This window comes from Mustela nivalis, assembly GCF_964662115.1.
Source record: "Mustela nivalis genome assembly, chromosome: 12".
Lineage (NCBI taxonomy): Eukaryota > Metazoa > Chordata > Mammalia > Carnivora > Mustelidae > Mustela > Mustela nivalis.
This window is the reverse complement of record NC_139031.1, coordinates 52471172-52498631: the sequence shown is the minus strand read 5'-3', so window position 1 is coordinate 52498631 and position 27460 is coordinate 52471172. Positions and strand designations below refer to the sequence as shown.

The 27460-nt window shown below is 35.6% G+C and overlaps 2 protein-coding genes across 8 annotated transcripts in view; one reads left to right on the top strand and one right to left on the bottom strand.

Annotated features, from left to right (window-relative positions):
• ITGB8 (integrin subunit beta 8) overlaps positions 1-27460 on the top strand; it is an 80586-nt gene that overhangs the window by 14220 nt on the left and 38906 nt on the right. For 4 of the 6 annotated variants that reach the window (XM_082693832.1, XM_082693835.1, XM_082693834.1 and 1 more), the window contains 2 exons: positions 13223-13308; positions 19178-19349. The exons of 1 other annotated variant lie outside the window; for it this stretch is intronic. In XM_082693832.1, the coding sequence (XP_082549958.1) occupies positions 13223-13308; positions 19178-19349 (258 nt within the window). Of the gene's footprint in view, positions 1-13222; positions 13309-19177; positions 19350-20330; positions 20352-27460 lie in introns of those variants that run through there. One more of the 6 variants, XM_082693836.1, reaches the window with a different exon arrangement.
• MACC1 (MET transcriptional regulator MACC1) overlaps positions 1-27460 on the bottom strand; it is a 227013-nt gene that overhangs the window by 187595 nt on the left and 11958 nt on the right. The window lies entirely within an intron of this gene.

The window sequence follows — 27460 nt, the reverse complement described above, 5'->3', positions numbered from 1 at the left end:
TCTCTGCCTACTTATGGTCTCTCTCTGTGTGTCAGATTAATGAATGAAAACTTAAAAAAAAAAAAATCCCTTTCTGTTGAAAACAAAAACAAAAACAAAAAAAGTCCCTTTTGATGAGTGTTTCAACCATAACCATCTAGACCCAGCGCCTTAAGGTGAGGGCCAACGTAATATAATCATAGTGCCTAACTTCTAATCATAGTGCCTTTCCTCTAAAGGAAACACAAGGACTAAATGTTATTAGTACCAGTCTCCAATGCAGAGATGTAGCATGCTAGATACCTCTTGAAGAATCCAAAGCCACAAAATTTTTGGTTACATTTCATGGGATGATGATGGGGCAAGGGAGGGGTGTGGGTTCCTGAGCATGTCCTGCTTCCTCCTGAAGGCAGCATGGCAAGGCTGGAGAATGAGGCCAGGGCTCCCTGTAGGGGTGCACATGGTATTGATATACGTGTCCAGGACTGACCCTTGGCTACTTGGAGGTCAGCATAGCATTGATGCCAGAGGTCAATGCTGTCGGGGAACAGTCATAGACTAGATTATCTGATGATAGACTTGATGGGGCAGAGATATACTTATAGGAATTATGAAAAGTCAGACGTCAGGGGGATCTGGGTGACTCAGTCAGTTAAGCGTCTGTCTTTGGCTCAGGTCATGATCCCAGGATCCTGAAACAGAGCCCCGCATCAAACTCCCTGCTCAGTGGATAGCCTGCTTCTCCCTCTCCCTCTGTATTTCCCCCACCTCGTTCATGCTATCTCAAATAAATAAATAAAATCTTTTTTTTAAAAAAAAAGGTCAGATATCATTTTCATGATTTCATGATCCAGTGTCCCTTGATGAGAATATATCTCATAAGAATTTCCACAGAAAACCCACAGTCCTTGGCCCCAGGGATTGCTAATAGCTCTGCCTCAGGTGGAGGCAGTGAGATTTGTGGCTAATTTGGATGATTACATGGAATCAAATGAACCCAAAAGTCATAAGCAAGGGCATGAATACATTGTAAAATTAGGAAAGTGTCTAGTAATAACAAAGATGGGGTGGGTCAAATTAAATAAGAGCTTAGGACTTTGAAATACTAGAAATTGATACTTTCGAAAGACAGGGAGGTAGGGAGTCAATGAGAATGAAGACAAGACTAAAGGATTGGTTGAAGATTTGCTCAAAGAAAGATGAACTGTGATAAAGCTAAGTTTTGATGAAGGAGGAGGAGTAGCTGGACCATTTGGGGAACATATAGAGAATATGGAACAAGAGCTTCATAGAACAATACAGACTATAGTTTAGTTCATTATATAGTATCACTATTAAATGTCCTGAATTCTCCAATTCTTTGGTCATTTTATAAGAGAATATCCTTGTTAGGAAGTACACACTAAAGGCAATGAGGTAAAATACTGTCAACTGATATGTTTGTATAAAGGAGTACCTAGTCAAATTCTACCCAACAAAATTAAACTGGACAATTATTATTTGAAATAGTGCAAGATAATTAAAGTATTATAGAAGGTTAAATTTATATCCTATAAGACAGGTGAAAATCTTTTCATTATAATTCAGAATTTTCTTTGTCTGAACCCAAAAGTAAAATGAATTTCATAAAAAACACTTAAGTATTTGGATCTTCTTTGCCACTGAAGATAGAAGAAACTTTACTGTAGAGAATAGAATATAAAATATATTATTAATGTGTACTTTAACTTGTATTAGTATTATCAGCAATAATAGTATTAATTACTAAGATACTTAATCTTTCATTTGGTATTATTACACACTTCTCTCAATTTTTCATATGGCTGAAGGCTTGTATGAAGTTCCTGGTAGAATATAAAAAATAATTTTTTAATTTGAAAAATAATTTTATAATCCAACAACTGAGCTAAATCTGTTTTAAGGAGGTTTAAAATAACTTATCTCTTGATCTGAATGGAAGTCGTATAAATAAGATAGAGTATAGCGATAAATGACTTTAGTTACTTACCCACCAACTAATCTGTAAATATCTATAAGTCAAAGGATTTATGTGATGTGTCATTAGTTTACCTTTTAAAAACCACATAAAGTAATTTAATATTTTTGTATATACTATCAGGAAAGAAATAAATTTCCTCACTGTGCACTCATTATCTTTGGAATAAAAAATACTCCACCTAAGTTAATTTACAAAGCAAATTTTAAATAAACTGTATTGATATAATTTACAGTGACAAACTGCTTCTCTCTAAAGTTCCAATCAATGGGTTCTGACAGATGTATAGGCCTGTGGAACTACTGCTACAACCAGCATAAAGAACATCTCTACTCTTCAAAACCTTGCTGTGCCTCTAAGCTGACAGTGTTAAAACAAAACAGTGAATGATTCTGCATTACCAGGCAACCAGTGGGCAACTGGATGTACCTAATATACAGGTTTGGGGGTAGGAGAGACTTTTAAAATAAATCTTCTATATTATAAATTGTATCTTAAGATATTTCCATAAACTAACAGAACTATGCAATGCTATAAAGCAAATATTCTCCCCCAATCAGGCTCTTTTAACTCAGACTGTATTTTAAAGTGTCTTGAGAGCACATCAGCCAGGAAGCAAAACCCCAGAAAAGTTAGATTATCAAGCCAAGGTCAGAGAATAGGCAGTTATGGACAAGAAAAAGTTGCCTGCTTCCCTGTTCCAGATTTGGCTTCCTGGACAGAACTAGAAATTCACAAATGGAAATAGCAATTGCAAACACCATTTCAAGTGCTTCTGCCTAATTAGCATGCAGCCCAGAGCTGTCCCCTGGCAAGAGGCTGGGGAAACACAGTTGTAAAAGGATAAGTTCTCTCTTGTGCTGAAAAAGTGCCAACCAATCTAATTTAGGCACTCAGCACTCAATGAGATGTTCAGGCTGGAGCTTCGGTGTTAAAACTCAAAGTTTCCTTGTACATGGAATTAAAATGAATTTTGAAAAGGGCACTGTAGTATTTAGGGAGATCTTTGGCACTAGGGATAGAAAAAAATCCTATTGAAGCAACCTAACATCCTCATCTCAAGAGTAGGACTGATAATAGGAAAAGTAATGACATACTACTGTATGAAAGAATTATCTTGAGGTATATGGGAATTATTATTGAGTCATTACTTAAGGACTAATAATAGTTTAATTGGCAAGAGTTTTAAATCATACTTTGGCATAATTGTCTTTATGTTATTCTCTATTCCATATAGGACATTATTCAAGAGAAAAGTCTCTATAATCAGAACTGGGTTCCAATTTGTTCTCTGTAATTACTAGCTATAGTTACCTCATCTTTACAGATGGGCATGCTTTCTTCATAGGGTTTTTCTAAACTTTCAATGAAATAATACATATAAAGTGCTCAGTAGAGGACCCAAAACTGAATAATCACTTAATATTTATTTTTTATTTTCCCTAATTTATCCTATTATATGTATAGGTTTGCTTTTTGAAGTGGCAGAGGAAAATATAAATACCTTTCTGGACTTTGAAATCTAATTGCAGGAAAGCTAAATGCAAAATGAACTAAAATTCACTTGGGTTCCTAATTAATTTTTTTACAAACAAACAAAATTCTTTATAATATCAAGTGTTTCTTTGTTTTTCCAATCCAAGTACACACCTGCAATGTGACTTCAGGTTTAAAAAAGGTAATGTAGAAAATACATTGCTACTATCCTGGGGCATTTCTTTTATATCCTTGACTATGGCATTTGAGGTTTTGATGTGAATAGACATGTAATTTTTTTTTTCTTTTTTAACGGGAGAAAGGAAATTCACACCTGCCAAGAATTGGAGAGGAAAATAGGAAGAGCCCCTGGAACTGTAGTATGTTAGATTAAAAACATTATTTAGAGGAACAGAGTGGGAAACCGGTGAATATTTTGGCTTTTATAAAAAGGGAGTGTGCCTCATAAACAGGACAGTTGGAATGTATGGAAAAGTTCCAGTTAAAACAAGACACAAAGCACATGACTAATATTGCTTTTCCAAGTTAGACAAATGCAGCTTTAACTAGAATTTGCCTCAGAGGGGCCTCTGGAGCCCTCCCTGAATCTTGAGATTTTGATCCTTGTTGAAGTTCTAATTCTAAAGAAGGAAGGCTATACTGGGAGATGCTGTGCTCTGACCCCATCTTTCTTCCCAAGTTTCTCTCACTTCCTCACAAATTTCCCTCAGATGAGTAAGTGTCAGAAGACAAAATGATGTGCTCAGGTAAGGGAGAAACTGCAAAACTGAATTTTATCATCTTCAGGAATAATTCTTGCTATACATAATTGAAAACCAGCTTGGGCCACCAAGAGAAATTTCACTGTGTAGAAAATCATATCAACTGCAAAGTCATTTTTGAAAGCAAAGAAGTATTCTATGTAATCTTTCATCTCCTTCCCACATGTAAGAATATATGTCAAAATATATAACATATAACTATCATAAACATAAATATGTTCATATATTAAATCTAAAAACAGTCACAAATTTCAAACAGATTTCTCAAGTGTACCTGTCCTTCAAAACTTGTCAGGCCCAATTTCACATGAATAGATTCCTTCATCACTAACTCAGGTCATTCCCTTTCTCCTGACTTCCTATCTATCACCTTAGCATGGACTGCCTTGTTTATTTTTTTCATTTCTTGTTCTACACCACCAAACTAATGTGCATTTAGAGTAACCTTAGAACTCAGCTCGCCTGGGAAGTTTGAATTTATACCGCTATATGATGTACTTAATAGTGCCCTCTTTCAAATTAAAAAGTGTTCTGATGTAGAGCATAATTTATACAATCGTCCACTGTATACTCCTATCAGATTTTTTTCAAAGCTAAATTAACTAAAGCGTGTGTAAATGAATCACAATGAAAGGCTGCTATGACCTCACCAGACCAGCCTTCTTGTGATGGCCCATTTCAACACAAATGAGTGTCATCAGTGGCTTTACAATGGTTCTTCTTGTAAATTCCATCATGAACTAGAGTTTTGCTTTATGCCATCCCAGCCCACTTTAAATTCTGACTCATGTTGGGATTGCCCCAAATAGGGCGGGGCAGACAGATGGAATGTGTAGCATTGCCTTAACATTTCTTAACCTGCCCAGCATTGAAAGTGGCTTTCCCCCACTTTTGTTCTCCAAAAATCTATATAAAACCCTATTGAACTCACATGAATTTTATCTATGTAACTTTTCCCTGAAACATAAAGATTACACATAATAAAAAACCTAATAAACCTGGTTAATGAGAAGAAGAGATTAGTGCTATTTCATAACATTGGCATTATAAGGAAGTTGTGCTCAGTAAAAACTACTCAACCTTATAGGGGCAAAGAATATTTGCTGAATTGAAATTTGATTTAGATCTTGGCAATAAAAAAACAAATGAATTTGGTGGTTCTGCATCTGATAATGGTACATTAGAAAGTACTGTTTCAATTCAGTATCATTCCCGTCACATATTCAGGGTTCTTTAGAAAGAAATTACCCTTGCTATAAAATAAATCAGCAGAACTGTACACCATCAGAAGACCAAATGTAAAGAAAATCATCATTATATGTTGGGTTTTTTTTTTCACATTTGAAAACATCAAGATGAATTCATCTAGATATGAACTCAACCAGATATGAGTTCATCCAGTAAGCATAATTATATTTATTGTCTTTTACAATAAATTGGTTTTGGAAATGAAGATTTTTTTTTTTAATGTAGATTATCAAGAGCTATAAAAACCTAAGACATTAGACTGCCAGGTCAACTTCAGCTTAGAATATCATGTGTTCATCACACATTTACTGAGTATATACCAGATGCTAGACTTGGATACTAGGGATAGAAAAAAAATATTTATAAGCACCTGTCTTCCAGGAACTGACAGTCTCATAGTCTTATTTTTCCAAGGAAAAACAAAATGGGTGTCTCTTCAGAGTGGCTGGTCTATGTCATGTAAAGTAATGTTAGGTTTAACATTTCTAAAAAAGCATTTACATTAATACTGCTCAAGTCTTTCTTTCATTATCTTTCAAAACTCAGGTGAATTTTCCTCTTACATCAGAAACAGATCTGAGTGGGGCACCTGGCTAGATCTGTTGGTAGAGCACAAGACTCTTGAACTTGGGGTTGTAAGTTTGAGCCCCACACTGGGTTTGGAGATTACTTTTTTAAAGAAGAAAAAGAAAAAAGGATATAGTTCTGAAAGACAACCCAGAATGGAGGCAGCAACTCCATGGTACTGTGAGGGGCCAGGACCTCTTTACCTTTGCCAATCTTTGCACTGGCTTCCATGCTTAGCCCTATTCAGTGCTCAAGATGGCTGCTACTAAATTAGATATCCATTTATAGGGCTGGTGTGCCATCCCCAGTTGCTCTGAGTTCTAGCCGTTAATGGCTCACAGCTGCCACATTCTCAGAAAAATGGCCTCCAACAAAGGTAGCCACATTGCTGACCAATGTGTAGAGTTTAAGCCACCCCAACACCCAGCCTTCTGTGTGCTGCCCTCAGTCAATAACTGACTGATGGGAGAGTATAAAAGCCAGACTTCCACTTTGCCACAGAGTGAGACAACTTTGTGGTATCATTTGTACTCCAAGTTCTGGGTAGATAATCAGGCAGGTTAAGACCAGAGTTTGACTGCAACAGTATCTTTGCGCCTTTTCTTTCTTTCTTTTTTTTTTTTTTTTTAAGATTTTATTTATTTACTTGACAGAGAGAGATCACAAGTAGGCAGAGAGGCAGGCAGAGAGAGAGAGAGAGGGAAGCAGGCTCCCTGCTGAGCAGAGAGCCCGATGTGGGGCTTGATCCCAGGACCCTGAGATCATGACCTGAGCCGAAGGCAGCGGCTTAACCCACTGAGCCACCCAGGCGCCCCAGCGCCTTTTCTTTCTTGATCTTACCTTACTTCTCTTCTCAGTAGATTTGTTGCCAAGAATCTCTATCTCAGGCTCTATTTTTGGAGAGCTAAGACTTTTTTTGTTTTTTTTTTAAACTTATAATGTCTTCATTTCCTCACCCTTTCTTCTGAGTCTCTACATAAATATTGAACATTATTGTACCACTGCCTTTTCCTCCAAATATACTTTAAGACTATCAAGCCTAATCATCAGAACAGCTAACAGAAAAGATAAAAAAGAAAGGACTCCAAGCAGTTTTTGGCCAAACATAAATATGGGTATATATTTTTTCAAGTGCAAGTAGTGGCAAAACTAGACAAAAAAATTTTTTTTCCCATAGAGATACTCATTTTCATTTCCATGGCCTGAATGCTTATTTGTTACAGGTTTGAAACAATATAAAGGGAAAGACAAAGGAAACAAAAATACTCTAGCTTGGGTGTTGCTGCTAGAGAGTAGTATTTTCTGTATGTATAATTTAGTAGCAAACCACAAATATTGAGGTGAATTTTTCAACTCATTGTATATAAGCACAGTTGAAATATGCACTTGTTGCATAAAAATTATTTTAGCTATTTTAATTCTTTTAATAATATCTGCTTCTTTGTTCATTTCAACAGTAACATTATGTTTCCAAAACCTAAATGCTAAGTAAAATAACAAATGCAAAACGTTAATAAAAAAATGTGGTTTTTTAATGTTTATTATGTTTATATGAAGTCCAAAGTGGTGGCAGGGGGGAACCAGAATAAAAAGGAAAATACAAATAGTTGTACTATTATTTCCTTGCTCCCTCTGTTTTTGCAATATGCCCTCAGTCACTAGCTTTCTCATAATACATCTCTAGCTCTTCAGAACTTCCCTACTCTGATCTACCTTTTCCAAAGAGCTTCCCATACTTCTACCTTTTCTCCCATGCCCCTTTACATAATCTATCTTAAAATTTAACTGACTTCGCTTTTGTTTCCTGTGCCTCATTTTCTTCCCTCTCTATATATTTATAGGAGCCTTTAGAGAACTGCCCTCAATCAAAACTTGGAATAACTAGGTAACAGCAATTGATTAGAACACTAATCTATTGCTTCATTTTTATTGTTACATCAAATGATAGCATGGTAAATTTCTGTGCAAAAAAGAGCTTTCAGTAATCAGGTAATGTATTTTGAAGATATCTGTAACAATTACATGGTCACAACATACACATAGAATAAGGAATCTCCAGTTATACTCTAAAACTTATTCTGTCTGCTCAATTTGCCTGGTTTTGAATGCTATCAAAGTGAGTATGTATTCATTATAACAGTGTTCACTTCTATCTTTTTATTAAGAAAACGGCTTTAATTTAATATGTATAGTATATGCAATTAAGGAAAAGATACTCTAAAAAAGTGCATTTCTCCATTTTTCACAAATCACTGTGTCTAGTCCTAACAGAATCCAGAACGATTGATTCTGAATATCAAGGACCACAATCTTTATCAGTTTTAATTGCTCCTTCTTCCAGATAACTTTGGGCATCCTTTAAATTTGAAATGTTGTAGTGTAGACTTCAGAGCAGAAAAACATTAGGAATGTTTCCAAGAATTTCACTTTCTCTGATCACTTGACTTGTGGAAAGATCCCAATCTAAATGTTGAATCCTACAGGCTATTAAGGGCCTTTTTTAGTTTGTTTGTTTTTTCGTTTTTTGGGTTTTTTTGGTCCATTTTCTTTCACTTTTTCTATAGATTAAGCATTCTCAAAATAATATGAATAATTCTCAAAATAATATTTAAGTGACATCACAAATAAGCAGTTTCCTGATTTTTGTGTTACTTTATCCTGTTGATGATAGATATTTATTATACTTTATGACAGACTGTTATAAAGGTCATTTTACATGCGTCAGAAACATTTAATTCTGGGAAATAATCAGAAAAATATTCAGATTCAGTCAAGGTACACTTTGAAAAAACGGAAACAAAATGAAGGTGTTGTAAGATTTTCGGTAATCAATTATAGTCATGCCAGAACTGTATTTGTCACAGATTGAACTGATGTGTGTATATTTCAATAAATTGGCTTTTTAGAGTCATTTTTAAATAACCAAAATAAAAGTAGTAGCTTTTTATTTAATAGTTATTTTTATATATTAACTATATTTTTAAAACTTTGTGTTTATGAGCCAAGGGACTTTCATTTTAAATACAACTAATCCTATTTACAACAAATTTAAAGACACATAACACCTCTCCCTTTTTTTGGAGCTAGATCTATATATATGATGTGTGTATATATATGTGTGTACATATACACATAAAAATTATTATAATATTAATTATAAATAAGTTACAGTAGTCCCTTTGCTAAGTGTCTACCCTATCCTAACTACTATGCTTGGTATGCTTATGCTTGCTCTCATTTCAGCTAATATCAATATTTTGATATAGGTATAGTTATCCCTATGTTACCTTGGAAGAAATGGAACCTCAGCCCAAGAACACATTGCTATTAAGTAACAGCACTGTGGAAATTTGGCACTTTATTTCCAGTAACCATTTAGCAATGCTACCTCATCATTTCTGTTACCTGCAGCTGTAACAGGAGTAAAAGTAAGAATCTCAGCCCATGCTCATAGATCAAGGAATAGAATTTTTCAGAATGTACACACTTATATAACATTAAATCCTTTACTAATTTGTCTTGGTAGCACATTTTTTAATGACATGGGATTTGTGAGGCAGTTAGAACTAAAGCAAATGAGAACAAAAGAGAGTTCTGAAGATACACAGTTTAAAATATGATTCTGCTTCCATTGTCTTTCCTAATTTCCATTAAGATCCACAAAAAAGTATCCTTGATAAACACACAATGCTAGAACATAAAGAATATAGTGCAATGCCATACCACTAAACATCTGGACAAGTAGCTACCACTCACACAGAGTGGCACAAAGAAACACTTGGGCACCGCTTCTAATGCAGGGTCAGTGCTGAAGGCTGCTGGGAAAGCACCACAGGAAAGCAGCCTCCTATAATATTGCATCAGGGATGGGGCAGTCAATGAACAGAGTCAATCTAGAGGCTGATGACAAACTGCCCATGTCTGGTCTGTAAACCACATTCATGCACTAATTAATGTGTGTTCAATATAAAGATTTCTATTTACACAGGATGATCTGACAGAGGGACAGATACACACACACACACACACACACACACACACACACACACATCCCTTTAGCACATATTAACTAATCGTCTCCATAGTAGCATGACCATTCAGTGTAGAGAACTGTTCTTATTGGTGTGATATGTGCACTTTAGGTATTTACTTAGTGTGTATTTAAAATTAAAAAGAAAAACCTTTAAGATTCTGCTTACCAAAGTGTATCTGGTTTGTCTTCTGTAAAGTCTAACCATGACACTCTCCAGCAGTAACATTTGACACTATTCCCATGGAGTTCAATTTATGGCCTTCCTCCAGTTCTGCAGAATCATAAGGTCTGCCTCCTCCATATCCATTTATGGGATCATTTTTCCTATAATTATGTAGACTGAGAAATGTCAACCCTGGAACCTGGGACATATTGACACAACCAAAATTTCTATCCCTCTTGGTCATCATTCTTAGGTGTCTGAAGTTTGAGAACAGAAGTTGGCAGTGGAACTTTTTAAAACAAATGGTCAGAAAGCAGGCTATAAAGAAAGATTTTTGCTTGTAAACTCGTTATTTACCACTCGTGTCTTGGAAGTAGGAGACTGACCTGACCTTGAATCTGGGTTAGCTTAGGACACAGTCAGACAACTATGAGAAACAAAGACCACAGTCATAGAAGCAGCAGTTTCCCTTCCAAGACAGTACAATCTTAACTGCCAGTGCCAGTGTCCTACCTACGAAGTGAAAGAGTGAGTCAAGTCTGAACTGAAACAGACTTACTTCCACGTTTCAGTCAGGTCAAGTTTAAGAGTTGGTAAAGGCCAAGTTAGGTCTGCAAATGTGCTTGATTTCTTTCTGAGAACAAAACTAAAAATGTCATTCTCTCTTCTAAATATTTTAGAAATAAGCACCTTTTTATAGTTTGGCAGGCTAAGCCAGATAGAAGGATTTTAACTTATGAAGTCTTCATAGACAGGTGGCCATACTAGTAGTAAAAGCTGCCCAAAACAGTAGTTATTTTTTGTCCTTGGAAGTCTAGACCAGGTCTGGACAAATCAGTAAAGAAGTGTAGATCATGTTTATTAAAGTTGATATAAAACCAAGGACAAAGGCTGCAAGGGGACACAGAGAGAGAATAGAAAAGCCATTAAGAGTTAAGGAGAATTGGGGTAAATTGGAGGGGGAGACAAAGCATGAGAGACCGTGGACTCTGAGAAACAAACAGGGTTTTGGGGGAGGCAGAGGGAATGGGTGACCCTGGTGGTGGGTATTAAGGTGGGCACATAATGTATGGAGCAGTGGGGGTGGTGCATAAACAATGAATCTTGGAACACTGAAGAAATAAAATAAAAAAAAATTTTTTTTAAAGAGAAGAGTTAAGGAGGGATGGTTTGGGCTTAACTTGTTGGTTGTCTGAGGATATACAGAGAAGGGTGCTCACTACTTACTCTCCTGCAGTTCCTCGTTCTCTCTTCCCACTGCCAAAGCCCACCCCATGCTGCCTTTAGGTCACAGCTGTTTTAACTGTGTGAACGTTGGAGTAAGTTGAAAGAGCAAAAAAAAAAAAAAAGAAGAACTGATTGGATGGGGACAGCAAGAGATTTTGTGGCCTTGATCCTCTTTCAAACCACCATGTCTCTGTGTGATTGTACACACACACACACACACACACACACAGTCCTTTCATGCATCTTTCATTACATTTTTTGAAAGATAAATACAGATTAGAAGAAACGAAATGAAATGGCAAAGAGATATACTAGATCTCATGGCCTCTAGGGATCATCCTCCAAACATACCCTCTTCCCACACCCCTGCCCTTCCTTCTAGAACAAGAGAAAGATTTATGCGATCTAAAGAGAAACCAGAGTTCTGCCCTTCCTTGTAAAGCAGTGAAGTCACTGACTGTGTTCCCATAGTGCCTTGGTGATATCTCTCTTGTGCTTATCTTACTGTATTTTGTTGTTTGCTTATATAGTTATCTCCTCACCTGGACTGTGACCTACTTACAGCTAGAATGCTTGTTATTCACTGTATGCCTGTGAGTGAGATGAACAGAATGCTTCAATTCCAGTGTCCTTGTGATGTTTCATAGTAGAGGATGGACTGTAGAAGTATGTGATTATTCTACTAAAAACTCATGATAAAATAATTTATGACTCATTCTTACAGCATTTTATGTGTTTAAGTTCATAACGATGAGTCTCTTCATAATGATATAAGTAGTTAGTGACTAGAGATAAAGGTAAGTAGTTTCCAGGCACAGTTATGTTACTAAATGTCCAGCTAAGTGTGGGAATGTATGGGAAAGTGAACTGGTCATGATCTTAAAGTGATCTTAAATTGGGTAAACTAAAACAATTTATCCATTTTAACTACTTTATGTCTAAAATGTTGAACCACGCTATTATATTTGGTTCTGGTACCCATGAAGTCAAAATAATCAATAGTAAGACAATCAGAGTTCCTGAGTTGATTACTCTATATGTCATCATTTCTCAAGATATCAAGATCATTTTTCAAAAAGTTCATTCACTGTGACCCAACATGGATTGAAATGTTCAGATTGAGGTCTGTATATGACTATTTTTATAGGAAAAATTCTAGATCCAAAAATGCCTTATTAGTTCAGATAATATGAAATACAATGAAGCTTTAGCATACTAAAAAATGTGGAGTGTCTTTTACTCTTGTAGTAGAATTCAAGCCAAACCCCAAACCTAACTAATATCACATTTTCATCACCCTCCTTTGCCCCAGCCTTATAAAACCAAATAATAACTACTCAGGAAATATTATATCTGTTAATTGCAATGCAGTTAACCTTACCTCTTCCCAAAGAAATTATATATATATTTTTTTTAATTTTTATTTTTTTTACGATTTTATTTATTTATTTGACAGATAGAGATCACAAATAGGCAGAGAGGCAGCCAGAAAGAGAGGAGGAAACAGGCTCCCCGCTGAGCAGAGAGCCAGTTACAGGGCTCAATCCCAGGACCCTGAGATCATGACCTGAGCCAAAGGCAGACGCTTTAACCCATTGAGCCACCCAGGCGCCCCAGAAATTATATATTTTTTAATGTAGTGTACTTAAAACTATTGGTCAACTTGCTTCAGCTTTCAAAATGCATTTTGGTCTAGAATTGTATATACTTCCCAATATGAGAGTAACACCTCATTTTGTCCTCCATTACAGAAGACAATAGATGTGCATCTTCAAATGCAGTGTCCTGCACCAAGTGCCTCGCGCTGGGTCCGGAATGTGGATGGTGTGCTCAAGAGGTGCGCCATTTTCTTTCTTGTTTTCCTCTTTCTTTTCCTTCGTTCCTTCCTTCCTCCTCCCTCCCTTCCTTCCTTCTTTCCTTGTCTCCCTTCCCTTCTTTTTTCTTGCCTTTTCTGTTTTTTGCTATTTTCTCTGTTCCTCATGGTTGACCTCTCTAGGCAGGATTTCATTGTCCTAGTATTTTATGCCTTGAAGGTGCATCAGGAAAAAGAAAGATACTGCTGAGCATCAGGAAAATTTTATTTGGTTTTATGCTTGGAAATATCTGGCTTAATATAAAGTATAACCTTTTCATTAGGAAAATTATAGTAATTTTGAAATGAAGTGCAAACCATTTTATGTTTTCCATCTGTTCTATAGAGAGAATTGGCAAACACAGAAAGTGACTTTTGATAGGTCAGTAGGCTTTGTGTGAAATTCTTGCTGCAGCTTGGGGCAATAGGTTATATATCCAAGTTGGATCATAGTCTTGTACATGCTTATTAAAGAAAAGCAAGTTCGTTTATTGGTCTCTTTCATTTGTTTTTACTTGAAATACTTAGAGATAAGTTATTTACTCCATTTCATAACAATGTCCATCAATTTGCCAGTTACTTATGAAAAATGGGATGTTCTTCCTTTGACATGTGACCTTATTCATGCAATACTGTGTACATTTAAATTCTGTGGAATGAAGAATAATTCGAAGTTGTTTATTGTTCAAAATTAGTGTTTTTATATTCTAATAAGAGAAACATACCCCAATAACAAACTTCTTAGTAAAAAAATTACAATGCATTCTTTCTTTCTTGGCTGTGAAATTGTTTTGTTAATTTTTTCTTTTGTTGATGACCTTTGGTCAGAACTATCTTATATAATAAGTTGTAATGAAGAAGCCATCTACTAATCTGGGAGTTCTTTTGTGAAATTATATAGGTAATTTTATGTTTGTTTACATAGCTCTTGTGAATTGGAACAAATAGATCTTTAATGGCCTTTTGCTTGACATGAAAAGAAATCTCTAGCTTTTGCTTCCTGTGATTGTGTTCAAAAACTGCACCTACCATAATCTTTCCAACCTCTCCTGTTACTGCTTGCTCTATGTATCTCCCAAAAGGAAAAAGAAAGCTGAAAAGTAGCAAAGGATTATGGACATTACTTTCTTCTAAAGCAAGTCAGGAAAGAGGCAGGGGAGGAGTCCAGAAAATAGTGGCCATATCTGAAAGTAAGTGTTCCTCCTACTGACAAACCAAAGCCTTCTTGAATATACTCTAGGCTTTACCAGTAAGAAAATTTGAGATGTCACTCAAAACTAGGCAGTGCTTCACCAGAACCCATAGAATCAAGCAATGTCAGAGAGAGGACAATTCCAGAGTTTCTAGTTTCTATCCTATCACCTCTGATGAGACAAATGACCAGATAGAATTCACTCTATTCTCTGAGCCTCCCTTTCCTCATCTCTCTAACCGTGAGTTTGGCATTAACTTCTAGGTCTTCTTGTCAAGAATGTTCCATGGCTTGACATTTCCTGACCCTAGGCCAATATTCTATTTTAGATTTTTACTAAGGAAGATCCTTAGAGCCATGAAGCTTACATCAACTTGGTGTGCTGCTGAGAATTTTGGTCAGTATAGTTTAGAGGGACTCAGGTGGTTAAGACAGCCAGTTGTCAGCCAAATGTTAACATCCCAGGCATACATAATGCCAAGTTCCAGAGGGACTCCTTTATCTGATAACTGCTGCTGGCACAGAAAATCTGGAGAGGCACAGTTATAGATATAGCAAATGTCAGTCCTGCCACAAGGGAAAGGATTTTGAGTATTCAGAGAAACTGGTGGCCAAATGGAAGGAGGTAACCCAAGGGGAAATGGTGTGTGGCTGCCAAAGCAGAAGAGGCAAACCTGTGTCTGCTTTGGTCAAATGCTTCAGAAGAGGATCTCAGGAAACATTTGGAAATTTGTTGGCTGTTCATGTTGCAAAATAACCTTCTAGGTAGTGCAGGTTTCCCCAAAGCTCAGCAGGACACTCGATGCAGCCCCCGGGCCCGCCAGTCCATAATGCAGCGGCTGGAGGACTACCTGATCGTGGGACACCCACCCTCTTTCCAAGGTCTCTGTGCTCCTGGGTCCCCAGAAAAAACCCGGACTAAGCGAGCGTGTGCAGTAAATATTTATAATCAACCAGAAAACAAACACAAGAAACACCATCATGGGATAGAATACAGATGGCAGGGGGAAAGAAGCATCTAATTCATGTATTTAAAAAGCAGGCTCTGAAATGAGATCACCTTGGATTCAAATTCCAAGGCCATCCATTTCTAACTGTATAAATTTGGACATATTACTCTAACAACTCTGAACATCAGTTTTCCCTCAGAAATAATAATTGTACCTCTGACACATTGTAGTGAGGATTAAATGAAACAGTATGTGAGAAGCATTTGACCCAGGTATTGCTTAAGAAATGGGAGTTGTTACTTAAAGAACTTAAGACTCCAGAGCAACTCATTCAGGTTTAGGAAACCAAAAGGACTGTGTTAAGAACACCACCTAAGGGTAAGCAACCAGTGTTAGAACTCAGCCACTAGCCACTTCATTAACAGAAGGAGCTGTCCACTCCCTGCAGGCTGACCTGACATCATCAAGAGGAAGAGCAGAATGGCTAATTTTGAAAGCTTGCCCACCATTAGGCACATATGCAACTGATGCCTTTTATTTCTTAACCAATGAGAGTGGAAGGACAGGGAAAGAATAGGCATTTTTTCTCTGTTCATGATCAGAATAAATAAACAGTAACAAATTAAGCCTGGTTTGTATAATTTTCAAAAGTGGTAAGAAGTAAAACATCACTAGAAAATTTAGACAGGGTATATTCAATATGCCTACATTATTTTTTATAGCATGTTAATCTGCTATTCTGTACTTTTGGGTTTCTCTTTCTCTCCATGCTACATAAAAATAATTGGAAAATAATTAGAATAGAAAGGACCTTACCATTATTACCTAGTTTAATGCCTCAACCTCCCTTTTAACAAAAACAAAATCTTGATGAGTTTTGAAGAACTCTCTTTCTCTCCTGCCTGCTATGCCCGACATAGATTGTGATTACATAGCCAGAAGTTTAGAGGGCAGCCTTCAAACATAATTATACTGAAAGACAACACAAAGGGCATTCACTGTCAAAAGGAAGATGACAGAGTTCTTCATTTCTGTGCAGATTACCATGTTTGGAAATCATAAAGACTCAGAAATGAGAAGGAAAAAACCCTTCTTACTTTTCCCCAGATAATTATCTTGAATGGATGAAAGAAACAACTGATGAAAAGCCATCTGGGGTAACTTCAACCTGGGCTTTTCATGTACAAATAGGCTTGAGATGCACATAGTTGGAGTATGATTTTTGCTTGTGTATTTCTTGCAGAAAAAATAAAACATAAGAATTAGAAGAAATTAAAATGACACAAAACACCACAAATTAAAAGGGTGTGGTTTCAAATTCTTTTCTTTTATACAAAGTAGAAAGTAGGCCACAGTGGGTAGGGGCAGCATTCCATTCTTTATTTTGATGTCACGGTCTTTTCTTCCCTTCTCAAACCTAATTGTCAAATTGGCAGTGTTTTTCTAACTCAGTTTCTATAGCGGAGTAAAAACAGCTATTGCTGATTCAGACATTGCAAAATAATTGAGACTATTTTGCCTATTTCAGCAAAATGATTTGACATTTAAAGGTCAAACAGCATAGTGTGATGTATAGTTAGAGTTGAATTAACCATATTCCCTTCTTTTCCATTTCTGTATACACAAATAACAAAATTCCTAGCTGAAAAGGAAAATCGGAATTATTTGTACTTTATTTCCTTCTTGATTTGAAGTCTTGGGGTTTTTTACATCTGTAAAACATGTGTGGCCCCTTGTCTGTGGCCCGTCATTTGAGGCAAGAGGGAGCATTGAGGTTCTAAGCCTCATGCACACTCAAGTTTCCTCAAGCTCCAAGAAAGGAGGGATCCCCCCATCTAGCCTGGAGCTTTCTAAAGGGAAGTGATACCGTTGATAGCAGTCCATGCTACCTTTCTTTGAGGAATTCCAAACTTTTTATAAACTAAATCGTATACTGAGTACCTCTGAGTTTTATCAATAGATGAATAAATTTGGATACAATAAATTAAGTAAGGATTTGGACTTTTTAAACTTCAGGCTAAAAATCTAGGTGTCAATAGCACAGTAAATTGAATTTTTCTGTTCCCATGAAGTGGTTTACCAAATGACAGCTGGACATCTTAATTGTAAAGGATATATCCTCTTTTATCTTTCAATTATTTTTATATTTTAAAGTGTGTTTCACACTCTAATTCAGAATCAGTACTATAAGGGGTCACACAGTAAAAAATTTTGTTTTGTGGGCCACATACTGTCTCTCTTGCATGTTCTTCTTTTTTATTGCTTTATAGCATTTTTTAAATGTAGGACGCATTTTCTGGCACTCAATCAGTATAAACCAGGCCACGGATTGTTGTATTTGTCCCATAGTCCCTAGTTTTCCAAACCTCTAAATTAAGAGAGGAATTAAGTTAAAATCCTTGTATGAGTGTTTTTATATTGCCTACCACCATCCCATCTAATACTCACCATTGCAGCGGATGCTCCTATTCATAATTAGTGATCTAATATTCAACTAATATTGAACTTGATATAATCTCCTTCTTCCATAACCTTATGAAATTCTGTGCTTCCCCTAAGTTTAACACCCATAAAAATTACATTTACTTGCTTAATGGCTGAATTCACCAAAGGTCTGTTAACTCTTTGATGACAGGAAGAGAGTCTATCTTATCCTATTCTGTATCCTCAGCACCTAACAAACTACAGTAAGTATTCAATCTGTATTCTTCGACTGAATGATTAGTTGGAAACCCAATTCCCTGAATCAGCTGAACTAAAGGAGGAAAGACTGAATACCAGATCAGAATAACCACTGCCAGGAAGATCACTAAGCAAATACCCAGCTAATGTGTAAACAAATATTTCAAATAATTCAGGCCAACATTCTATATAAAAAAAACATATTTTTATACTTTTTGAAACATTTCCTGTCCTTAGGGGAAAACCTGAATGGTTACATGAAAAATAAAAATGTCAAATTTTTCTCAGTCACGATAAATTGAATTTTAAGCTTGCTCCACTAATTCCAAGTTTATTATACAGCTATTGAATGACAACCAACCAATCCTGAATGGTAATAAAAGTTCTAGATTCAGTTACAAAATCAGGAGAATCTTAGCTGCAACCTTGTATCTCTCAGCCTCATTATAAACATCTTCCTTGGTTTATTAAATTATTTCCAGGCTATTATGTGTCTAAGAAGTTGGGGGATTTTATGGTCTAAGGAATACATATTTCCAATTCATTTCTTAAAATTTTAGGATCTTATTAGGAATGTGAGTCCTGAGGGCTTGTTATATATTCCAAATATAATAGTATTTAATAAACGTTATCAGCTGGATTCTTTGAGAACTGAAATTTACATTTGGAATGACTGAATGGCCTATTTTGAATAAAATTTTTTGAAGCAGTCTTTCCCACATAAAATATTTAGAAAGAATTAAGTTGGTATAATTTTACAGTGATCAGTTATCAATATTTAAAGTCCTTGGTTTAAATCTCCTCTTTAATATTCATTTTCTTCTTTTTAAATAGAGTTTAGGAATTAAAGCTTTATTTAAGAGAAATTTACTAGTTTTCTTATTGGAAACATGCAGCTATTTTGAATAGTTGCATAATCTATGCAGTATTAGAAGATGGCTTCTTTTCAATATTTGCTGTGTGGTTTTCTTTGATTGTAACTGAGATAGTATGCACTAAAAACGTCAGTGATTTTCCTTTTCTTAAACAGGATTTCATTTCGGGTGGATCAAGGAGTGAGCGTTGTGATATTATTTCCAATTTAATAAGCAAAGGCTGCTCAATTGATTCAATAGAATACCCATCTGTGCATGTAATACCAAGTGAAAATGAAATTAATACCCAGGTGACACCAGGAGAAGTGTTGATCCAGCTGCGGCCAGGTTTGGTGATTTTCAAATAAATCTACGATGGTTCTGACTTGAAATTACATTTAGCTTTATTTGCTCACATTTAATATTTTGTGGAAGGCAGTATTGTTATAATCGAAATAACAGTGGGCTCAGAATAAAGAAATCAGAATTTTGCTCTTTTTTGTGCCTATAGCTAGCTATCTGTGTGGCCTCAGACACTCTGCAAACCTGACCACATTATAGTATAATTACATGTTTCCAGACTTGATCAAATTGTAATGTAATTGTGTTCCTATTCCATTGCCAGCTCTGAAAGAAAGAGAGCATGTTTTATTCCACTGTTTCTCCAAAGCCTCACAGAGTGCTGGCTTGTAGTAAGCACTCCATAAGTATTTGTTGACTTGATTAGTTGATTAATTAATTAGTAAGAGATGTAAATTAAGCTAAGCCCTTAGAGCCTGTGTGATAAACTTTTAAACAGAAAACTACAATTCATAATTATCATAATTAACTTGAGCTGCTTTGTGATGGCCCCTGAGATTAACACATCTTTCTCCTCCTATACTTCTCTTGTAGTTGCCATTTTATCACATTGTATTCCACAGTTTGACACAAGTAGTAGGCCACTGGAAATTATTCATTTTCCTCTGGTGCTAGAGAATCTCAGTGTACAAACTACACATGGCAAGATAATTTCAGGTACACAGGTATGCATCAGTCAATTAGATGCACTTAGTTTTAAGCCATATGCAATTGCCTTCAAGTCTGCCATTATTTCATTCTGGGTGGTCTTGTCCTGTCATTAAATTTTTAAATAACCATTATTGACACGTGACCTCCCTATTCCAAAACTGAGCTATTTCTTACAGATTCTTAGGTTACCAGAAAAACAAATTATATTTCTTTCTTGGCTCTAGACATATTCCCAGCTTCCAATTAAAACTATGTTCTTCACCATATAAAGCAGCCTGATGTGGACACATATAAGAAACTGTTGGAAAGGGATACACAAAAATGAAAGAAATTAGATTGGTAAGATTATGCCTTCTATTGCTACCGTAACAATATACTGTGCAACAGGTGGCTTAAACAACAGAAATTTATTTTCTCACAGCTAGAAAGTTTAAGATCAAGATCCTGGCTGATCTGGTGCCTAGAGAGGGAGAGAGAGATACATACAAGAGAGGGAGACAGAGAATGAGCTCTGTGGTATCTCTTCCCAAAAGGGCACTAATCTCATCATGAGGGCCCCACCCTCCTGACCTCATCTAAACCTAATTATTCCCCATTGGCCCCATCTTCGAACACCTTCACATTATGGGTTAGGGCTTCAACACACAAATTTGGAGGGAACACAATTTAGTCCACAGCACTTGATCTATAAAAATATTTTCAAAAGCCATGGAATATTTTTAGATATTAATCATATTTTAAATAAGAAAACTTAATCCCCAAAAGTGAAACTTTTTATAGGTCAATATCACTGTATACTATGCAATAACTTTTGAAATCAATATAAGAGGATAAATAAATATTAAATAATGAACTAAGAAAAGCTTTTCCTAAATAAAGTCTGAATAAAACAAAACTATAGTCATAGACTATTTAATAATAACAATAAGAACAACACACATCAAAATATATGGGATGTGATTAAGTTTCCTCCCAGGAAAACTAAAAGCTTTAAATGCTTTTTATTATTAAAGAGGAATGAAAAAAATTAACTAAGCATCCAAATTAAGATATAGGAGCAACAAAAACAGAATAGCCATAAGGAAAAAAAGAGAAAGGAATTCATAAGTTATGAAAAAAATTAATGAAATGTAAAATAGAAATTAAAAGGTAAAATTAATGTATAATTCCAAGAGTTGGTTCTTTGCAAAGTCTAATAAAAACAGATAAATTGTTGTCAAAGCTAATTAAGAAAAGAGTAAAAAAGTAAATAACCCAGTTATATAGATTATAACCAAAGAAACAAATATTAAAGAAAAAGAGACTATGAAAATATTAGGTATAAAAATCTATGGTAAAATGCATAAATGTCGATAATATACATTATTTTAAGGAAAATATATATGACTAATATTGCTCAAGAAGTGGGGGATATCTAAGAAACCTAATAAAAATAAAAGATACTAAGAGCATTATAAAAGAAAAACCCACATTGTATTCTTAATGTTTTCTTAGGAAGAAATTATTTCATGTTCACCCAAACATTAAGAAATGCATTATCCCTAGGCTGCATAAACTCTTCCATTATTTTTAGAGAAGGCCTAGAAGCTACCCAATCTCTACAAAGTTTGCATAACCCTAGTATCAAATCCTTAACATTTCAGGAAACCACCTTAAATCATATGTGATAAGAAAAATAATGCCAAAAGGAAAAAATATATATTGTTATTTCAACAGATGCTGAAAAAATCATACAGTAAAATTTAATGTTCACTCTGCCAAAACCAAAATTGAAGAACAGTTCTTTAATATGTATTAAAATTATTCTGGAAGTTTTATATAAAAGCAATTAGGTTTAAAAAACAAATACAAGTTATAAATATTTTGAAAAGATAAAGCAAAATTATCATTATATGTCTCTGGTAAATCCAAGCAAATCAACTAAAATTAACTTTTAAAATTTAAAATAAAACACAAGGGACTCTTGATCTCAGGGTCACGAATTTGAGTCCCACATTGGGCTTAGAGCTTACTTAAAAAAAAGATAATAATAAATTCCTCAGCCATCATCATAAACAAGGAATACATGTTTTTAAAAATAAATAAATAAGGCAGGTTGTTTTTTATAAAGTATTCAAATCAGTGAATTTCCTATGTGATATTAAATATAATGAAAAAGGGGATCAATTCACAGCAACAACCTAAAATATAAACTATCCAGAGACAAAGTTTTTAAAAAAATTCATAAGATCCATTGTGTAACCTCAAAGAAGATATGTAAAAGTGCAGAAAAGTTTTATGTTCCTGATTAGGAAGGCAATATTATAACAGTGACAGTTTTCTATAAACGAATTCTATAATTGTATAAGAATCCAAGTGAATAAGTAAATTTAAGTCAATCCCAATCCAATCTGAAATTTTTAAAAATCTTCAATATTTGTTATGCATGTATCTTTGTATAATACAAATAAATATAATATATATGTTTATATTTACATAATAAATATATAAATATTAAAAATAAAAATACATATATACAAATTTATTTAGATTTTTAATGTTATTACCAGGTTATTCACAAGAAAAATGGATGTCCGATTAAGGCTTTCATGACTCACCCTTGTCTTGTCTTCTCTGCTCTGTTACTTGTTTCTTTTGCCCTTTTTCCTAGTACTAGGAAGATTCCTAAGCTTATTAACCATCTTAGTTCTCTTTTTTGTGGATGATATGCCTCTCCACACAAATCTTCCTATTTTTCTAACTAAACATTACTTTTTTTTAAAAAAGATTTTATTTATTTATTTGACAGAGAGACACACAGCACAAGCAGGGGGATTAGCAGGCAGAGGGAGAGGGAGAAGCAGGTTTTCTAAAAAGAGTCAGCAGACAACCCCACCTAGCTCAATCTCAGGACCCTGGGACCATGACCTTGGCTGAAAGCAGCTCCTTAACCAAATGAGCCACCCGGGTGCCTCTAAACATTACTTTTCAGTAGCTTATACATGAGGCTAATGGTATATTATGTTTCTAATAAATGTAACTATATCCTTTCAAAATGTCTTGCTCTTTTTCTTTGTTTGTTGTTGTTTTGCCTTGCTCTTTTTTAAACACTTAGGATTTGAGACAAGGGTGCATTTTTTTTTTTTTTTGGTGTGTTACATTTAAATTTATATACTTAGTTTGTTCATTTTTGTAGATATAATGGAGGTTGAATCTTTCTGAGACTAAAAATTAACATTTCAAAACTTGAGTAACTGTTTCAGTGCTATAGATAAGCAATGACAGTCATGGTAATGAGGCAGGAGAAAAGTGGAAGGACATGAGGGATAATGGGAGGTAGCATCTCCAGGGGTTGGTGATTGATGAGCACAGGGACACTTGGGCTGTGGCTCAGGCAACAAAGGAAGAGTGCTGGCTGCCATCTGTAGAAGGCATAGTACTGAATTCAAACTGAGACATTTTAAATTGAGTTGGTGACTTATTTACTATATATGAGGCTGCAGTTCAGCAGGAGATACAGGTTGGATAAAGATGCGGGAGACTTCGGGGCGCCTGGGTGGCTCAGTGAGTTAAAGCCTCTGCCTTCGGCTCAGGTCATGATCTCAGTGTCCTGGGATGGAGTCCTGCATCGGGCTCTCTGCTCAGTGGAGAGCCTGCTTCCCCCTCTCTCTCTGCCTGCCTCTCTGCCTAGTTGTGATCTCTGTCTGTCAAATAAATAAATAAAATCTTAAAAAAAAAAAAAAAGATGTGGGAGACTTCAACATAAGGTAGTAAATGATGTTAAGTGAAAGCAGAATGGGGGGTGGGAAAGTGTAAAGAGAAATGCTTAATATCTATATCAGTCATTATGGGGTTTGATTTTTTTCATTTTTCCACTACTATTTAAATTTCTGTATGCAAATTAGTGAATTATATAATGTGTTTAAGTCATCTCTCCAATGTAGCCATGACAGAACTATATTTTACAATATGCATCTATAACAAATGCTTGTTAAATTATATTTAATAAGATCATCTAAAAACCACATGTGGCATCAAAGATGTGCCAGCTTTGAGGCATAATATATAAAGCTACATTGTACCAATTCCAGATATACAGAACAACTGCTCCTTATAATATAAAAGTCCTTTCTACCACGACACATACAATGCATACCTAAGTATAAAATGCATTTATTGGGCGCCTGGGTGGCTCAGTGGGTTAAAGCCTCTGCCTTCGGCTCAGGTCATGATCCCAGGGTCCTGGGATCGAGCCCCACATCGAGCTTTCTGCTCCACGGGGAGCCTGCTTCCTCCTCTCTCTCTCTCTCTCTGCCTGCTGCTCTGCCTACTTGTGATCTCTGTCTGTCAAATAAATAAATAAGATCTTTTAAAAAATGCATTTATTCTCCAATATTGATTTAGACTTGATTTATTTATAATTATTTATTCTTATAAAAATTCATGAAAAATTTTTTCATGGATACTGATTAATTGTTTTAAAGAATGTTAGTAGGACCTTATTATATATTTTATATATATTTTTATTTATTTATTAAAAGATTTTATTGGGGCGCCTGGGTGGCTCAGTGGGTTAAGCCCCTGCCTTCGGCTCAGGTCATGATCTCGGGGTCCTGGGATCAAGTCCCGCATCGGTCTCTTTGCTCAGCAGGAAGCCTGCTTCCCTCTCTCTCTCTGCCTGCCTCTCCATCTACTTGTGATTTCTCTCTGTCAAATAAATAAATAAAATCTTAAAAAAATATATATGATTTGCATTAAAAAAAAAAGATTTTATTTATTTATTTATTTGACAGACAGAAATCACAACTAGGCAGAGAGGCAGTCACAGAGAGAGGGGGAGGCAGGCTCCCTGCTGAACAGAGAGCCTGATGTGGGGCTCGATCCCAGGATCATGACCTGAGCCGAAGGCAGAGGCTTTAACCCACTGAACCACCCAGGAGCCCCTATTTTAAATATTTAAAATGAAATTTAAAAGTGATATTTTCTTTCACTGTTTACTTCTTAAACTATATATTTTTTTCTTATTTTTATCTACCAATCTGGTGGAAAAATAAAAGAAAAAGGTATTGATCCTACTTGATATTCCATAAGAATATTGAAATGAAATATTTAGGAATATAGGAGAGAAAAAGGAATTCTCCAATTCTGCTTCAGAAGTAATACAATGTAATTTATACTTCACCAATTTAAGAAAATATTTCAAACTCAATTCACTTTAATACTGTAACAAAAGAATGCCCTTTAATTTAGTGTAGCTTAACTTGAAATGTAAAATTTTTCAGGCATTCTTCCTAAATTCAAATTTTTTAAAAAACCAGAAAAATACAGAAATCACACATTGTTTCCCCTCCACCCCTGGTACATATCACTCAATTTATCCTCATTTTTTCCCAGAAATTCAGAAATGTGCTGGAGTCTGTGCCTTGATGTTTCAAACCCATCTCATTCTGGGGACTTCTCCCTCCCTGACCCAAGTATAATGAACAGAATTTGGTTGTTCTTTCTTCCTGATAGTTTTCCACATTTTCTTTCAGTTTTTCAGTTTCATCTTATGCAGAACATTTTTAGTTATCTTTTCTTAATGTCCAGTCATGGTTGTAGCCAAGTCTTCAGAGATGTTCACACCATTATTTGAGTGATTTTAAGCTCATTCTAACTACTTTCAATTCTTTGGGCTATTCAGACCAATACTGGCAAAAGCTCTAAGTAGGTCTCTGCTTTCCTCCAAGTCCTCTTTCTTATTCTATGTCACAGACCTACTTTTTGCCTTTGAAGCTGATCGATAGAAACAAGGATCTGAGCCTTTAAAAATCTCAAAAGGTATAAGAATGAAGCTTTCTTGGAGATAATGTAAGTAGTGGCATAAACCTTTGGGGGCCAGATGATATTCTTCCCTCTCAGAGAAACTAAGTTTTTTCCTACTCTGAAGGAAAGAAGTAGTAGATAATGAGCTTCTCACTAAGGTTAAAATATGAGGACCTTTTGAAATGATGTATCAAAATGTGCTTCAAATGTAGTTTAGTTAAACACATTTATTAGTGGTTAGGCCTGAACTAAACCCAGAAACTTCAGAGATGAATGAAGTTTCTATGCTAATGAGGCTAATAGTGATAATTACTAACACATATATATTTACTGTGTACTAAATACTGAAGTATTTTAAATAGATGCTAAAAGAATTTGCTCTCAGAATACTATTTATGACACTGCTGTCTACATTGATAATCTCACCAATATTAAGTCTTATTTGTACATGTGTTTCTTTCTCATCTAAAATATTCAAAATCTCTTAATGTCATCCACATTTTGAGCCCTGTGTTGGTGACAGTTCAGAATGAACTGAATGGAGATTTTATCTGGGGACACAGTATCCATGTTCCCATCAAAAGATATTTCTACTGCCTCCAAGAAGGTTTCTTCGTTATATAAAATGAAACCATCAAGAGCCAACTTGAAAGCATATGGGGAAGATCTCAAGCTCATAGGCAAAACATGGGGTTTGGGATCAGCTTGTCTAGGGCTGCCTAAATAACTTTAAGCCATTGAGCTGATGGCTTAAAGTTAGAACTTTATGGGAACCTCAAATGCCATGCAGTTTATTATTTTTTAAAAGATTTATTTATTTTAGAGGGGGGAGGGACCATGGGAGAAGGGAGATAATCTCAAGCAGACTCCCACTGAGTGTGGAGCTGAACTCAGGGTTCCATCTCAGAACCCTGAAGTCACTACCTGAGCCGAAATCAAGAGTCAGTTGCTCAACTGACTTCACCACCTAGGCTCTTCAAATGCCTTGCAGTTTAGAAGTGATAATTATCATTTTCTCTGGAAATGATTAAAGGGCCTATGTATACAAAGAGTCTCTCCCCCTTTATTAAAATTTTGTCTTACTGAGGCCTCAGCCCATGCTGAAGTCTTCAAGTGACCCAGGTACATATCTGAGACCAGCATTTGTATGATTTAAAATCAAGCTACAGCAGCCTAAATCCTCCAACCCTGATCATTTGGCAAGCTTCCTTACAGCCATCTTGCAAGGCTAAGAGTAACTGGTATGTGCTGAGGGCCCTTGTAGGGCTACCATTTGGTTGGATCTCTCTTGAGTATTTTAGTCCTCTAAGTACTGTGCTTTTGCAGTTTCTATTGGCTAAGATAACCACAACTTTATAACAACCTGGACAATACACTATCTAGTTTATTTTTCAGTAACTCCATGAACACACACAGCCATTCTTCTTTAGACACCATAAACTGTAATGATCACCAAGATGAAAACACAATCTGGCCGGTGCCTTAGGTCTTCAGCCTTATACCCCAGTCAAGAGTTAAAAAAACAATTACACAGTTTGTAGAAGAAGAAGGAGGAGGAGGAGGAGGATGGGGAGGAGGAGAAGGAGGAGAAAGAAGAAGAGGAGGAGGAGGAGGAGGAGAAGGAGAAGAAGCAGCTGATCCACACATTAAACCACATGAACCAC